General features: G+C 39.5%; 1 protein-coding gene across 1 annotated transcript; it reads right to left on the bottom strand.

Moving 5' to 3' along the window:
* Nucleotides 1-23: 23 nt before the first annotated feature.
* LOC115101962 (scavenger receptor cysteine-rich type 1 protein M130) lies at nucleotides 24-16,132 on the bottom strand. The gene is made up of 18 exons (XM_029621421.2): nucleotides 16,072-16,132; nucleotides 12,634-12,945; nucleotides 12,098-12,217; nucleotides 11,293-11,499; nucleotides 9,729-9,944; nucleotides 9,135-9,449; nucleotides 8,380-8,685; nucleotides 7,890-8,183; nucleotides 7,341-7,667; nucleotides 6,913-7,221; nucleotides 6,174-6,473; nucleotides 5,203-5,478; nucleotides 4,764-5,066; nucleotides 4,337-4,471; nucleotides 3,599-3,712; nucleotides 1,601-1,765; nucleotides 1,129-1,352; nucleotides 24-876 (listed from the first exon to the last, which is right to left on the bottom strand). The coding sequence occupies exons 1-17, from the start codon at nucleotides 16,127-16,129 to the stop codon at nucleotides 1,177-1,179; spliced, it is 3,933 nt and encodes a 1,310-aa protein (XP_029477281.2). The 5' UTR covers nucleotides 16,130-16,132; the 3' UTR covers nucleotides 24-876; nucleotides 1,129-1,176.
* Nucleotides 16,133-17,839: the final 1,707 nt, after the last annotated feature.

Genomic DNA, 17,839 nt, shown 5'->3' with positions numbered 1-17,839 from the left:
AACACAATACTGACATCACAGTATATGTTATTATAGCAGTTGCATTTTCATTTTTGTCAAAAGTGAATTACATAATAAAAACAATCAGACACTTTAATCACATAATCAGGGCCAGTATTCTTAATTATATATTTTATCTCATCATCTTCTCAAATGTCTTAATTTTTTAAAGTTTAAGTCGACTGATTTTAACTTTACACTGGATATTCATTTTTTTCCACCTATTGATACTATTCTTTAATTCCAGTCACCAAATCCCAAACATGATTTCATAGATAAAAAACCAAAACACTAAACAAAAGACAGACAAGCTCTTAACTACTACATTCATACATTGTAATCCTTAACATTAAACAACTTCTAAAGGAAGAAAAATATTATTATTGATGTAAGATCATAAAAATTAAGTTGAAGATCAGAATAAAATTTTAAAAATTGCACAATGCGACTGCAATTAAAAATACAAAATGTTACGTTTATAAATGGTAAAAGTAGTAATTTTTTTTAAAGTACAATAAAAAAGATTGAAAAACAGCTGTTGGCTATGAGCTTTGATGCATTCACTAAAAGCAGTTCATTTTGCAGGTCTTCATGGAAGGAAACATCACATTTCAAGATCCTGTTTCATGAATACATGTGTTGTGGTGAGACAGACACTATTGATTCCGTGTCAATCAGTTCTGTTTTACAGGCCATGGCACAACAAACTAATCAAAACAGATTTTTTTTTGAAGCAATATCAAATGTTAGACAAAAAAAAGTCAAGAAAGTTGAATAATTGTATCTTTAAATATAAAAAAAGAAATACCGATATTATATGAAGGAATGTGAGTTTTTTTTTTACGCAGGCAGCTTTTCCCCTCCAACTTTGGGATCCTGTAGACCAATGAGACAATCAAAATGAGAGACACTCTGGGTTATTTAATACCCTTCAGATGACATTTGATGTGGTAATGTGTGTTTTTGCTATTTTGTCAAATTCAATCAACCAAACAGTAGTAATTTTACATGACATGATTAAAATTATAAATTACTGGCTAATTCCTTCATAAAGTAGAAACAATTATGTATATCATTCAATGATGCATAGTGTCAATATAAACCATATCATCAAAACACCATAATCACCTCTCATAGTTCTGTTCGACAACAGATCATGTCAAGCCTCCACGTTGCTCACTTCTGACCATCAGGCGCCAGGTAATCCTCGTCATCATGGATCGCCAGGCATTTGGGCTTGGGTCTCTCATGGACCTCTGCAATCTCCTCTCTGGTCTCAGCTGGCGTGATCATTGACACCACATCATCGTAGCTCTCCTGTTGATCTTCCTCCACCTCGTAGGTAGCATGTTCTGTAAAACATGTGGTACAGAGCAACACATTAAAATACTATAATCTAAGCTATTTAGCAGCCGCTTTGTATCCAAAGCGACTTGTAGTCATGCATGCATACATTTTTCATATGTGTGACCTCAGTGGGAAACAATCCCAAGACCCTCAGTGTTGTAAGCACCATTCTCTACCGACGGAGCCACACAGGACCAAAGACACAACACATTCATGTATGCATGTATGTAACTGAGCTGGACCTTTATATTACCGTGGGTAGCAGAAGGTCCAGCACCTGGGCCTGGGCTACTGGTTCCATCTTCTCCACTGGATGCTGGTTGAGCTGGGACATTCTCCTCCTCAGCAATGTCATCATAAGAAAGGGAAGACGCAGTACTTCGCCGGCCATTCTCTTTGTCTCCGCCACTCTCTGATTCTGTAGGAACGGAGATACAGAGAGGGATGTGATGGTACAGCAACGCAGCTCTTCATTTGACTAGGACAGCTACAGTGATCCATTCTCCACCCCTTATCATTACAGTAGTTATCCCTTCTGTCATATACAGTGCATTCGGAAAGTATTCAGACCCCTTGACTTTTTCCACATTTTTGTTAGATTACAGCCTTATTTTTAAAATAATTGAATTGTTTTTTTCCTCATCAATCTACACACAATACCCCACAATGACAAGGCAAAAACAGGTTTTTAAAATTTTAGCAAATGTATTACAAATAAAAAACTGAAATATCACATTGACATAAGTATTCAGACCCTTTACTCAGTACTTGTTGAAGTACCTTTGGCAGCGATTACAGCATAGAGTCTTCTTGGGTATGACGCTACAAGCTTGGCACACCTGTATTTGGGGAGTTTCTCCCATTCTTCTCTGCAGATCCTCTCAAGTTATTTCAGGGTGGATGGGGAGAGTCGCTGCACAGCTATATTCAGGTCTCTACAGAGATGTTCAATCGGGTTAAAGTCTGGGCTCTGGCTGGCTACTCAAGGACCTTCAGAGACTTGTCCCGAATCCACACCTACGTTGTCTTGGATGTGTGCTTAGGGTCGTTGTCCTGTTGGAAGGTGAACCTTCGCCCCAGTCTGAGGTCCTGAGTGCTCTGTAGCAGGTTTTCATCAAGGATCTCTCTGTACTTTGCTCCGTTCATCTTTCCCTCGATCCCGACTAGTCTCCCAGTCCCTGCCGCTGAAAAACATCCCCACGCATGATGCTGCCACCACCATGCTTCACCGTAGGGATGGTATTGGCCAGGTGATGAGCAGTGCCAGGTTTCCTCCAGACGTGACGCTTGGCATTCAGGCCAAAGAGTTCAAACTTGGTTTCATCAGACCAGAGAATCTTGTTTCTCATGGTCTGAGAGTCTTTAGGTGCCTTTTGGCAAACTCCAAGCGGGCTGTCATGTGACTTTTATTGAGGAGTGGCTTCCCTCTGTCCACTCTACCAAAGAGGCCTGATTGGTGGAGTGCTGCAGAGATGGTTGTCCTTCTGGAAGGTTCTCTCATCTCCACAGAGGAACTATAGAGCTCTGTCAGAGTCACCATCAGGTTCTTGTTCAACTCCCTGACCAATGCCCTTCTCCCCTGATTGCTCAGTTTAGCCGGGCGGCCAGCTCTAGGAAGAGTCTTGGTGGTTCTAAACGTATTCCATTTAAGAACAATGAAGGCCACAGTGTTCTTGGGGACCTTCAATGCTGCAGCAATGTTTTGGTACCCTTCCCCAGATCTGTGCCTCAACACAATCCTGTCTCAGAGACAATCCTCTACAGACAATTCCATCGACCTCATGGTTTGGTTTTTGCTCTGACATACACTGTCAACTGTGGGCCCTTATATATACAGGTGTGTGTCTTTCCAAATCATGTCCAATCAACTGGATTTACCACAGGTTGTAGAAACACCTCAAGGATGATCAATGGAAACAGGATACACCTGAGCTCAATTTTGTGTCTCATAGCAAAGGGTCTGAATACTTATGTAAATAAAGGTATTTCTATTTTTTAAGTTGAATAATTTTGCAAACATTTCTAAAAACCTGTTTTCGCTTTGTCATTATGTGTTATTGTGCGTAGATGAGGATTTGAGGATTTTTTAGAATAAGGCTGTAACGTAACAAAATGTGAAGAAGTCAAGAAGTCTGAATACTTTCCGAAGGCACTGTATATCTGTCATTCGAGGTTCTCTCTCTGCTACACTAAGCACTGAATTTATATACTATATGTTTTGTTGATATTATATATATATATATGGACTCACCGTGGCTTTTCAAATCTCTCATTTCCATTGGTCCAAATAGTTCACTTCCGTTGGTTTCCACGTCCTCATAGTCTCCACTCTCAAAAGCAGACACTTTTCTCATTGAGAATCTCGCTGAATCCAGAATATTACACTAATTAAAACATTTTCAGTCTCTCCAAAGCATACATATTAAGAACATATATTTAAATGCATTCAAGTTGTTGTTTTCACATATTCCATAACATTTGATTCAATGTGTTGTTGTTTCTAGTTTAGACCATGTTGTCAAAGTGCTCACTGAATGCCCTCTAGTGGTGGCTCAATTGTACAAATGCATTTGAAATGTGTTTAGGACATAGAGATAGATAGAGGACTCATCAAGAATATAACCTATTTTAGCATGGACATTGCCGTTGAGGGCTTCCACCATTTTAAAGTAGTCAACTGGGTGGGGATTCCTATAAATTGGGAGCAATCAGCCAATGAAGAAGAAGACAATTGAATACTTTAAAATTGAGATAGCCTCAATGGCGCTGCCCATGCCGCCACAGACGCTACAATGGCAAAGATACAACGATGAGTCTTATATCTATGGTTAGGATCTATACCACTTTGGGATCATTTCCTAATTGTGACAGAACTACACAGATACACAAATTATTACAAAGGTCTCCTTCAATTTGGCTATTTTACTGTAAGTGGCTTTAGTTGGTAAATCGCTACAGTATTATTATCAGCCGTTGAAATTGCACTTACACTTGAACCTGGTTACAAATCGTCTTCGCATGAAGAGACAGAGGGCAACCACCATGACCAGAGACAACAGTCCGAGGGAAAGACCAACATACCTGTTGATGGGGATCGGTGGAATGGGCACTTTGATTGGATAACCTGAAATCATATTACGTGATTGGAGAGAAATATTGTAATTTAAGACATAGACTGTACACATTTGTCCATCGAAGATTTTAGAGAAAGAGTGTTTTGAGTTTTACTAAGATGGCAAAAGCAATTCTGAAAAATGAGAGAAATATTTTGCCCTTCTATAGCTAGATAGAGCTCCACAGTCAGCAACATATCTGAAAACAAGGTTACCTCCTACATCGCGCTATAGCTACTTACAACCTGAAACATTGGAAATTAGCACTTTGAACAACTGATGGTGGTGTGGTCATTGCAGTACCTTCACAGTAGATTACACCAGGTGTTTTACATTCATTCTTCTTGATGACGCAGTGCTGTAAATTGCGATTCTCATTGGAACATTTGAGAGATGTCTCTGGTATTATTTTTCCTTCTTTTTCCTCTTCTGACTGTTCAATCTGATCCGGGTTGAGCTTTTGAGGAATGCCACATCCTAGCTCTTTGCAAAGTAATCGACCTTCTTGTGAGAACAAATTCGGTAGACATACCGACTCCCAGGTGCCTCGATACAATACCTTAATGTTCCCTCCACATTTCTGAGTTGAATTGAATTTCACACCACCTGAAAAATAAATGATAAAGCTACACAATTTACTGCACTGCTAACCTCTGTTATGGAAACATCACTACTGCATTAATGACACCATTAGTTATCGCTTGTCATCTACACGTCTTCAAAGTTAATATTGAACTCTTACCTGCACAGGACACAGAAACCAATCCTCTACCACACTTTCCTATTTTTGTTTTGCACTGTCCGAGATAGGACTCCGATCCAATGCAGCTGACGAACTGTGCCTCACCTCGACTTCCTTTGTCGATTTCTTCGAATGAGATGCTGTTGCTACACTGCTGCTCTTGACATACTATTTTGGAGTGACTCTCACTCCAGTTATCATAACACACTGGCAAGTTATTTAGCATCACCTCCCCAGAGCAGTTACCTGTTTCTCCCAGGCTTGCTGTGGGATTATCTATGGGGAAACATAGGTGTAAGAACTTATAGGCGCCTCAGTCCTTCAGCAGTAACATCACTAATCTTGGCAACTTAAATACCACAACATTTATATGGTATTATAAACTGGGTGGTTCGAGCCCTGAATGCTGATTGGCTGACAGCCGTGGTATATCAGACCGTATACCCCAGGTCTGACAAAATATGTATTTTTGCTGCTCTAATTAAGTTGGTAACCGGTTTACAACAGTAATAAGGCACCTCAGGGGTTTGTGGTATATGGCCAATATACCACGGCTAAGGGTTTTGTACAGGCACTCCTCGATGCGTCGTGCCTAAGAACAGCCCTTAGCTGTGGTATATTGGCCATATACCGCACCCCCTTCGGGCCTTATTGCTTAAATATACAGTACATTCAGGAATATATTAGGTACGTCCCAATAATATCTCCCTACTTCATGTTGGAAGTTTCATTATTTTCCTTTCAAATCAGTGAAGGGGAGTGAACAAGTGCACACTTTGGAATGAAGGGGAGATATATCGCCCCTGTGTTCATAGATATAGGATGTCACGTGGGGCCTAAGGCTCATTGTGTATATGTTTCTACAGTGTTGTCATTTTGGAATAAAGATATGCAGAGGCAAAAATCACACCATTATCAGTGAGAGTATTTGGAATTATTTGTCTTGTACAATTATTTGATCAGTATCTTACCTTGGCACTGTAAGTAGATCGACTGGTTTAGAGAGGGCCTGTCGTTTAGTTCACAGTCCCAGATGCTTTTTCTCTCCCCTTTACAGCTGTACTTCTTACCCCACAAGAGATCATGATAATCTGCCTTTTCCTTAGCAGTATGTTTTATGTAGGCTCCACAGCCCAATTCTTTGCACAAAGCCTTGCTCTCTGTCTCAGTCCAACCATCGCTGCTGACAGCCCGACTGTCTGCTTCACTGTACACAAACGCGTACCCTTCACAAGTCCCGTTCCCTAGCTTCAACATCATTCTCCTCCATTCTGTGAAATAACACAAGGCACAGTGAAGGTTGGGCCAAGTTAAACAGAGCAAAGCATGTGCAGCAGGTAGCCTAGCAGTTAAGAGCATTGGGCCAGTAACTGAAAGGTTGCTGGTTCAAATCCTAGAGCTGACTAGTTGAAAAATCTGTGGATTTGCCCTTGAGCAAGATACTTGATCCAAATTGCTCTGCATAAGTGTATCTGCTAAATGACTAAACCGCAAAGATAAGTGAGGAAACCCTCAGGCAAATACAGTTTTAAGAATGCAAGGGCCCCAAACTATACTTTTTACAAAAGACAAACTAGTTATTTTGTACATAATGACTTTCATATGGAGATTGTAAATAGTAAAAAAAAGTATAGCTATTATTGTAAACTTTCTACAATATATTCTCTTATTTTGACTCCGGTGTTGAAAAAATAGAAACAAACAAAATACCAGAGCATTGGAGACCACCGAGGGGACATTGTTGGTTGTTGGTCTTAGTAACTGTGCACTCTGCCGAAGAATTGCTGTTTGCACTACAGGTGAGGCCTGACACAACAGCCCCACTGTCTGCAGATGAAGGGCCAAAGAACGAGAGAGGTTTGACACCATGTCCACAACCCTGCTCTCGACAGATAGTGTTTTGGACATCTTTGTTGTTTAGGGCAGTCTTACAGACAGGGCTCCAATTTCCTTGGTAGAACACCTGTACGTTACCCGAGCATCTCTCTCTATGCTCCATTAGCCTGGCCTTGACACTTCCTGCATTGGAATAATGACATCAAATTTTTAAAAACAATCATGCATTAGCAAAATAATGTGAGAATAAAATGACAAAAATATGGATTTAATGGAAAACAGGGACTGTTACATGATATTACCTGAGCAAACAACATAGGCTGGCTTGTCCTTACAGTAAGACCGGTCAACGTTTTTGACCATGTTGCACTGACTGATGTTAGTTGTCTGCTGGGTTCTGTGCACACTGCTGATGGTGATTTTGTCTGAAGCTGATTGTGATTTTCTCAGGTAGGACAGAGGATAGATGGCTGATCCACAATCCAAGTTTTTACACAACATGTCAGACTCCTTATCCGTCCAGGCATCCTCACAAACACCTCCACACGCTCCGTCGAGGCACACCTCCACCTTTCCCCAGCATTCTCCCTCGTCTTTAGTGTGAACTTTCAGGCGTACTATTTTACTACCTTTCAGGGCAAAGCCCGAGATAAGGAGGAACACCATGAAGACCTACTATTAGTATTATTATTATCAAATTATTACCATCACCTTTTATCATCATATACAGTTATTCTCCTTTGAAAAATAAAAGAATCGACCATTGTAAATAAAGAGAGAGAGAGAGAGGAATGGGATGGAATGGGATGGAATGGGATGTCAAATGTTTTTGTCAATAGAATGCTGTGTACCTGAGCAGACGACAGAGACTATACTGTGGTTTGACAGATGCTCACTCCGCTCGCAGTCAAAAAGGGATTTTTTCCTTTCCAGGCAGTTGTAAGAGTATTTCCACAAATCAGTGGTTCCACTAGTGGATTCAAAGGTAAATGAGGTAGCATCCCCACAGTCCATCTGTTGACACACCACCATGGCAGTTTGACGATCAAAAGTGGCGTTAGACCCAGACAGCCAGTAAGTCTTCCCAGCTTGCTCTATGCCCACCTTGCCAGAGCAGTCCCCCGTCAGAAACACCACCGCATGCTCTAAACAATCAGAAGAGAGGCAGGGGAAAAGTTCCACCAATCAGTAAAACACATGTCATCCTAAACAAACCATATTCAACTGTAGCATCAAAGCAGAAAATAGTTATATTTGGGTTAAAGTGTACCTATGATTAAAACAAACTTGCCATAACAAACTGTAAAGTTTAATATGCACAAAAAGGAAAAAAACAGATACCTTGGCAGATTAACATCTTGTTTCTATCCTGTTGTTGTGGCTGTTTCTTGGTTGACTTGATACAGTTAGAGATAGATTTAGAGTTACTAGTACAGGTCACCTCATTGTTCAATACTTGACTTGTTCCTTGAATGAAGGAATCAGTATTAGCCAAAGCATCACCACAAATCATTTGATTGCAAATCACTTTGGAGTTTTCCTTCTTCCAGTTGCTTTCACGGACGCTCTTCCACACCCCTTCATGCTGAATCTCTACTCTTCCAGCACACCTCCCAGGGCCATCTGACAAACGCACTTTCACACTACCTGGAGAACAATGTCAGGGGAAAAGAGTATGAAAAACGGTTGATATTATTCCAAGTATTAATAAACCTACAATTTAGCACATTACAAAATGCGAAAATTATAAACCAATGAGAAAGAAGATAAAGGTGGCACACTGCTCTTGCTAGTATCACTGCTCCTAGAGGGCCTTGAGGCCGATACGTCAAGCTGAATAAAGAGCAGTGATACTAGCAAGAGCAGTGTGCGTCCTTCTTCTTTTCTCATCTTATTCGGCTGTTACCATGCACCTGCTACTAAGATAGCTCAGATGTGCAATTGCCTTTTGAAGATTAGAAACCAAAATTCTACTTCTTTAGATATAGCATTTGAAATGAACAAAATAGTGGTAATATTTTTCCACATATTTTTCAAACAATGCTGAAAACAATCCTACTGCTCTCACGTTTTCTGTGTTGTGTAATGTATAGTACCTGAGCAGATGACACTGGCTTTCCTGCATGAGGTTGGGTTCTTATAGTGCATGGCCAGACAGTGCCACAGTGAAGCCTCAGAGTCTTTGCAATCTACTAGGTCATGCTTTCCATCTTTCTGGAGTTTACTCCCAGAGCTGACTAACACAACCTCTCCACAACCCAACTCTCGGCACACAACTCGTCCATCCTTCTCATCCCAATTAGTAGAACACACAGCCTCCAGGGTGCCAGAGTGGTTGAAGTGTACTGACCCAAAACAATGATTGACATTCTGGCTTTGGTCATCTTTCAACAGGGATATGTTGACTTTGTCTGAAACACATTGAACAATAATTCTCAAAAACTTCTAGAAAGATATTATTTTCTTTTTCGCCCATGCACAACAAACAGAAACATGCAGCATTTGGTCATCAAATAAATTAAATACATACACTAAATAAGTTTAACTCTGATAGCCGTTTCCCTTTTTAAGATTGCCTATTTAAAGCTTTGCTCATGATTCAAAACCTTAGAACATTTGTGATTTTTGCCTAGAGAACACTGTAGCGCTGTCTCAAAGAATGAAAATTTGACCCCTTTAGAGAGCTTTACCTGTACAATCCAGTGAGATGTTTTTGGAACTGTCACAGACCATGTTTTCCTGACTGTGACTTTTGCCACACCGCATGTGTGAACACAGATCATCACTTGATTTGTTCAGCTTGTATTGGCTTTGGCATACAGGTTTCCAAACACCTTCATCCTCTTCCACTTCCAACTGTCCAGAACAGACATTGCTTCCACCTTGTAAACGAAAGTTGTGATGATCTGTTGGACATAAATCTTTTTTTTTTTTTTGTAATTACTCTTACAAAGGTAACAGTAAACGTTCCACTTTTATAAAATGAGTTGACATAGACAGTATATGTTGTTAAATTAGTCTTATCAGAAGGTGATCATAGTGCACAGGCATATATCGGAACTTTGATACATTGACATTTGACTCAGTTAGCAGATGCTCTTATCCAGAGTGAGTTACAATCAGTTAGTGCATTCATCTTCAGATATCTAGGTGGGACAACCACATATCACAGTCACGGTATAAGAATATTTTGAAGATAAATGCACAATGCGGAGGACGAGAGGACTGGGATTAACGATCAATAGGAGTTGGTTTTCAGTTCAACATCTGTTTAGAATCTGTGTGCTGTCAGTTCTGAGAGCCACGTGTGCTACATTCTGTACATTGAGTCTGTACATTGAGTCTGGGGCAGGATACTTGGTATTTGGCCATTGGCCAATTGTCCTGCAAGGACATCTCATTGGTCAACCCCAGACTAGGGTGGAGGGTTATAAATGGCATCCTGTTCCTTTGTTGGGTGGAGAAAAGCTCAGGACAGGGGAGATTGATCATCTACCTCCCAGCATAACATATTGATTTGTCCTTCTCAAATAAACCTATTTTTCTCCCCCTCATTTGCTTTGGAGTTTGTGTTATTGAAGAATAAATTGCCAACAACAGTAAGTACACTTTTCCTCAATAAAGTAGTCAAAGCTAGAAATTAGGGGGCTGGAGGGGAATCAAGTGCAAGTGTTGGTTTAGGACACCAGAGGTGGCAAAACGAAGTGCTATGGGTTGGGGTGTAAGGTTGGAGCATAGCCTAAAGGTAGGGGGCAGTTCCCCTTGCTGCTCTGTAGGCAAGCACCATGGTCTTGTAGTTGATGTGAGCTTCGACTGGACATTAGCCACCTAGCTACAAATCGTAACATATCATGCGTTTGGTAAATTCGTACCATATAATACAAATTGTAATTCGTAACATATCATACGAAATGGGTGATGGATATCCACAAATTAATACATACCGTAAGATATCAGACTAAACGGAGTGTCACGGATTTTACGTACAGAATAATACGAAACGCTGTGAGACCAGGTTGTTCCACTAAGACCTCCACTAACTTTAACTACTCAGTGGGCATAGAACTGCAAAACCTTATGAATGTAACCCCAAAAGTGAATGGTGAAATCTGCAAACAGTTAGACACTAAAGCACCTTAATGTATCACATATACAGTGTAAGAATTATATGAAACAATTGAGATTAGAAGATAGTGGTTGTAAGATCAATGACTGTTAGCAGTGAATGTGGTGAGGTGAATATGAAATACTTGCCTGAGCAAATCACGGAGACAGGTTCTGTACATACCACTTTAGGACTGGTTATACATTGCCAGATATGTTTCTGATGCTCTGTGTTGTTGCAATGTGTAGGTTTGAGGACCACATGATTCTCAATTTCTGAGAACATTCTGGCTGATGGGAGACCTTTAGATTGGCCACATTTGAGATGTTCACACACAATATCAGCCTGCTTTTTATCTGAGCCAGAGGTAAAGAACAGACATGTGTTACGACCCAAGGGTGAAATTGTGCTGTAGATATTGGGGAAGATGAACAGTAGATCCTGGGTATCTCCCCAGAATTGGTTTTGACAATTTAAAACACATTTTCTGCAATTATGCAAATGCACCTAACCCCCAAAAAATAAAATACAATTTTGCCTATTGTTTTCACTGCTCACACAGTCTAGCCATACTTCTTGAAATACATTTTTATAAAATAAAGAAGAAATATCTTCAAATGAAACATCCTGGATAATTGACACATTTGTAGTTTTGCTATTCACTACCTAAAACAAAATGTGGATAGTGATTGCTTGCACAACCTAATTAAGCATATAAAGTAAGTTCTAATGAAAGTTAATTGTTATCAAATGATATAAAGTATAATTAGATTGTATATTAACAAAGAAATGTCATGGGTCCCAAATTTTAAAGTAATATATAATAACACAAAATCAAATCAGCCTAAAAACAATGAATGAATATTTCACCCATGCAAATGGTAAAACTAAAACTAAAAAGTATAGTATGTATTGCTACCATCAGAAATGAAGGTAACAAGACGTAGCTCTTACCCCATTTCGGATTACAAAAGTAGCCTGTTTCTTTGGCCTTCCCCATTGACATTTTTTTGTACCTGAGAGTTCCAGCACATCTAAACCCAGGCAAACTCTCAAGCTCAAGCTGAATCTTATCTGGTGATAAAAAAAAATGACTTGTGATGCTCAAAATGTTATTCAAATGCATAATTTTGTGTTTAACTTATGGAATTAAATAATGCAAATACAACACAAAATAAAATCAATATTTTCAATATTCGAGTTGACAATCAGATGATGTAAAAAGTCAGCTAAATATCAAAGTTAGTAGCTCAACTTTTTTAATATCGGTATTTGGTATACCATATAGGCATTGGCCTTGTGACACAGAAAATATTGAGGAGTCAGTATTAGCCAACAATTAACATAAGTAAATTACCAAACAGCCGAAGAACAACAAGATAGGTGGAGGAAAGGGGAAGAAAGAATGTCTGTCAATGTAGTAAAATATCCCACCTGATAGAGTTACCAATACACAACAGAATATGTAAATAACTTAAAAGAACACTTACCCGAACATGTGATTCTTTTGACTGTATCTTTGGCATTAGAGCTTCTGTTCCACCCAGGAAACATGCAGTCCCATAGATACTTCTCATTTCCATTGCATTCCACCTCATTCATCCATGTGGTAGACCTAACCTTCTTCAACAGAATGTCTTTAGAGCTTATGGATGTCCCACAGCCGATGCTCTTGCAGATTACCTTCTCATTATTCAGCTGCCATTTCTGGTCACCCACAATACCCCATTTCCCATCATGGAAGACTTCAACATAGCCCTCACATGGACCATCCCCACCCTGCAGGATCAACCTGTCTTCCACTGCACAGTAAAATAGATATTATACTAACAACCAGACCTATGGTTTCAATACACGTGTAGATGATCTTTTATTTAAATACTCATTTTCTGTGTATTTGAGTATGTTTTAATAATGAGGCCCAAATCAACTACTTCTATTGGAAGTATTTGAAGATATTTTGCAATAATATTTGAAAGTGTTTTCAAATACTTATTTCAAATACTATTTTCAAAAACCTAGGTTAAATGGTTAGGAATGTATTTGAGTCAGTGTCTTTGTATGCCAATGCTTTCCAAGTCTATTTCCAAAGTTAATTCCAATATTCAACTACTTGTCTCTTAGAATAAATATCTGAATACTTACTTTGAAATGTATTTTAAAGTAATTGAGATATTTGAACCCAGGTCTGCTATTAGGTTACTATAAATGGGAAATCTTAATTTACTAGCTATTTAACCCAAAAATGTTAGCCCCAATTTCTGAATGTGGTAGAAATATGGTACAATGTTCATAATCTGATATGATAGAGGAATATACTCTGTTTGGCTCTGCAGTAGGTATTTGTTATTATATTCTTCAAAAGACAAAATTGCTTGTTTGATTGCTTGTTAAAAGCATCCAGAACAGGTTAAGATTAGACAACAACAAAAAATAAGCTTTTAAACCAAACTCCAGGACAATAATTGTATAATTATTAATAACATACATTTAAAAATCATACAAAATAATTGATTTACTCATTTAGAACAAGGCCTAATGCAGACACATCTGTATGATCTATAATTAACAAATACATTGTGGGCCTATGAAGGGATATTGGATGTATTGTTGGACAATTTACTTCCAGTGTTAACATCTTATAGAAATAATTCAGCTATGGCTTTTGTCACTCTTGCACTTTTCTTAAATAATTCAATTTATTTTTCTAAAATAAGTTGACATTGTGTCAAGAACAGCAACGCTGCTGGGTTTTTCCCGCTCAACAGTTTCCCGTCGTGTGTTTCAAGAATGTCCCACCACCCAAACAACATCCAGCCAACTTGATACAACTGTGGAAAGCAATGGAGTCAACGTGGGCCAGCATCCCTGTGGAACGCTTTTGACACCATGTAGAGCCCCATGCCCCGACGAATTGAGGCTGTTCTGAGGGAAAAAGGGGTGCAACTCAAAATTAGGAAGGTGTTCCTAATATTTTGTACACTCACTGTATGTAGAACCTAGTGTTGTGCAGGAGATATTGAAAATGAGGTTGAAAAGCGGTGAAAATGACCCTAGAGAGATATTACCACCTAAGGCTGCAAATAGGCTATTGAGGAGGCTTATTATGTTTAACCAATAACAATGCACTAAATCACAGACTAGGCACATCATGAAACACATTGAGGTGAAACATTTCAGACAGTAGCCTAGTCGCAAAATAGAACTCAATTGATTGAACATTACATGTATTCCAATATGATTGAACTAGCCTATATAGGCCCATATAGCCTACGTATCTTTTAATGCCGTCATCTCTATTTTTCATTTGAAGGATAATTTTATTCTTCACTTATTTGTAACAATTGCAAATACTTTGGCAACTTTGTAATTGTAGTCAACTTTGTAATTGTAGTCAACTTTGTTCTGAAATGATCGGCAGTCACAGTCACACAGACAGCATAAACATCTGTATTCTATGTTTAGCGGAGATCTTCTGTAAATAAAGTGATGCAGAAGGGCAATAAAAGCATCTAACGATGCCCCTTGGCCGCTCTACGAATGGTCTGGAGCACAAGTAGATGTGTAAAGGTTTTTAAGAACCATGTTACTAACGAAGGCTTTGGGAAACACCTCGGCTACTAAAAATACATCGTAAGAAGGTTCTAACGATGATCTTATTAACATGCTCTGGGAAACGAGGCCCTGAACGTAACACATTGGCCACTCCAGAACAGTCCAGCGTTTCTTCTTGAACTGTTTCTTCTTGAACCCTTCCTGGGTGCGTTTTGATGTGTGTTTGGTGTCATTGTCCTGCTGGAAGACGCACAGCCTTGTATGGAGACCCAGTTTTTGGACACTGTGATGAACATTTGATTTCAAAACACCTTGATAGTCTGTAGATTTCATGAGGTCTTGCACACATTCAAGGTCCCCAGTACCAGAGGCAGAAAAGCAGCCCCACAGCCTTATCGAAACTCCCCCATGTTTGCTTGTCGGGAGGGTGTTCTTTTCTTTGAATTCTTCATTTGGTCGTCAACAAACATAGAGCTGATTTGTATTGCCAAAGAGCTCTGATTTTGTTTCATCTGTCCACATAAAATTAAGGCTTGTTAATGTGAATTCAGTTGGGGTTTCTTGTGTCTCTTTCAGAATTGGGGTATTCCTATGTAAACCAACTTAATGGAGCATTCCAAGAAAATAACACCCTCCCTTACAATCAAACATGGAGTAGGTTTGATAATGCTGTGTGGTTGCTTTGCTGCTTCTGGTACCGGGGGCAAGGCATCATGAAATCAGCAGATTATCAAGGTGTTTTGGAGTCCAATGTTTAACACAGTGTCCAAAAACTGGGTCTCCGTCAAAGGTTGTGGGTCTTCCAGCAGGACAATGACCCCAAGCACACATCATAAAGCACCCAAGAATGGTTAAAAAATAAACGCTGTTCTAGAGTGGCCAGCATTGATTCCAGATCTGAATCCCTGTTCTGAAAAGAGCAGTTGGTGGAATGCACCCCTCAAATATTGCAGAATTGGAGCAGTTTGCAGCTGAAGAGTGGGACAAAGTTCCAGCAGATCGGTGCAGCAAGTTCATTGATGGCTACACGTAGTGTTTGTCAGTAGTTATCATGGCCATACAACCAAGTATTAGTTTTCTCAATTAATATATATTTTTTTTTAATTAAGTTTTAAAACAACTAAAATTGTTCTGCAATGTTGTACATTCAGCAACAATGTTTTTTTCAATTTCAACTGAATTTAGAGGAAATAGGAAATTGTTTAAGAAAGGTGCAATTGGTACAAATATATTTGTCCGGAACTGTAAATGCACGGAGGGAAATTGTTTCAGTTATATTATCTATAACGCACTCCAAGAAGGCTACATATCCCTTAAATAAAGTACATTTCCTATCCTATTGACTTCCATTATTAATCAAAGTTTCTACTTGCCTTGAGTGGAGGACAGGTGTGGGGATGATGCATACCAGAGCAGTAGGAGGAACCACATAGTCACAACAGAACAGAAAATATGAGGCAGAGAAAAACTACCTTGGTTTATAAGGAAGGGTTGCATTTCCTTAAACTATAAATACAGGTCATCTTTGTCACCACACCTTGAAAACGCCATACAATGTAGCTCCAATAATCCCACTATTTATTACATTACTGTATTCTGAGTTCAAGAAATTACACACTTTGATAAAGCTATATTATATTTTACAGAATATTTTTTAATTGACAAATAAAGTTACATTTTACTGTAGGTGTCCATTGTAAATGAAGAGGCCTTACATATTGACAAAAAGTAGTCATCCACACTTAGATAAACTATGGTTTTCTTGTGGTCATATGAATCAGTATTTCATGATAGTAAGATGTAGTTTAGTAGGGTTGATATATTTACAGTAAAGGTACATGCATTATTGTCACAGAGTGCTTACAACTGTAAAAATAACTACAAGAGTAGAGGTTATTATCAAGTTTCATATGTCTTAAGAAAACAAATGACATGTGAAAACCCGATATGAACACCAAATGCAACTAATATTAGCCTAAATGACGGTAAACACACACTTCTTGTCACCAATAGAGCGGCAGGAAGCCTGGCGGTTAGAGAATTGGGCCAGTAACTGAAAGGTTGCTGCGTTTGAATACCCGAGCCGACAAAAGTGTAAAAACTGTTTAATGTGCCTGAACAAGAAACGTAACCATAATTTTCTCCAGAGGCGCTGTACTACTACGGCTGAACCTGTAAAACAACACATTTCACTGCACCTATTTGGTGTATGTGACAATAAAACATTATTATTATAATTTTTTTTACATGTAAGGTATCATATGCCATATTTCAACATAAATGAGTTTAACTTGAACAACTATGTTTTTCATGAGCAAACAAAATCATCTGAGACCCTCAGCTAGATGTCATCATGTTAGGCTGTGGTTGTGGCTGAGATAAGAGAAATGCCAGCTAAGTGGAAAGGTTGAGTGATCTGTGGTTTTGTGGTCTGTCTGCTTACTGAGGGAGATGCAGTTATCTTCTACCATCTCAGAAGAGGAAAGGGTAGGGACACTTTTATTAAGCTCATCATCTTTAGCAGAGGCATTTTCATTCGTACACACAGTTCTTCTACATGGGGAAATTCTCCATCTCCAAAGAGGACACCTCATCAGACTATGAGGAGGCCTATCAGTCATCCAAGTGTACCTTTTTTTGTGGCAAATATTTAAACATATTTTGTCATTTTTTTGTTGGGGGTGGGGTGGGCGGGGGGGTTAATGTTACAATATTTAAATGAACCTCAATCCATATTCTGAAGGGGCCTCCACCACCAACCTCCCATCACATTCACCAAACCCCACCCAGCCAAAATGCCTCCACCCCCAAACCCCCACCCCATTCACCAAACCCCACCCAGCCGAAATGCCTCCACCCCAACCTCCCACCACATTCACCAAACCCCACCCAGCCAAAATGCCTCCACCCCAACCTCCCACCCCATTCACCAAACCCCACCCAGCCAAAATGCCTCCACCCCAACCTCGCACCCCATTCACCAAACCCCACCCAGCCAACACGCCACCACCCCCAACCTCCCATCACATTCACCAAACCCCACCCAGCCAAAATGCCTCCACCCCCAAACCCCCAATCCCATTCACACAACCCCACCGCGCCAACATGCCTCCACCCCAACCTCCCATCCCATTCACACAA

Source organism: Oncorhynchus nerka, linkage group LG20, assembly GCF_034236695.1.
Source record: "Oncorhynchus nerka isolate Pitt River linkage group LG20, Oner_Uvic_2.0, whole genome shotgun sequence".
NCBI classification, from domain to species: domain Eukaryota; kingdom Metazoa; phylum Chordata; class Actinopteri; order Salmoniformes; family Salmonidae; genus Oncorhynchus; species Oncorhynchus nerka.
This window is presented reverse-complemented; position numbering and strand designations above follow the sequence as displayed.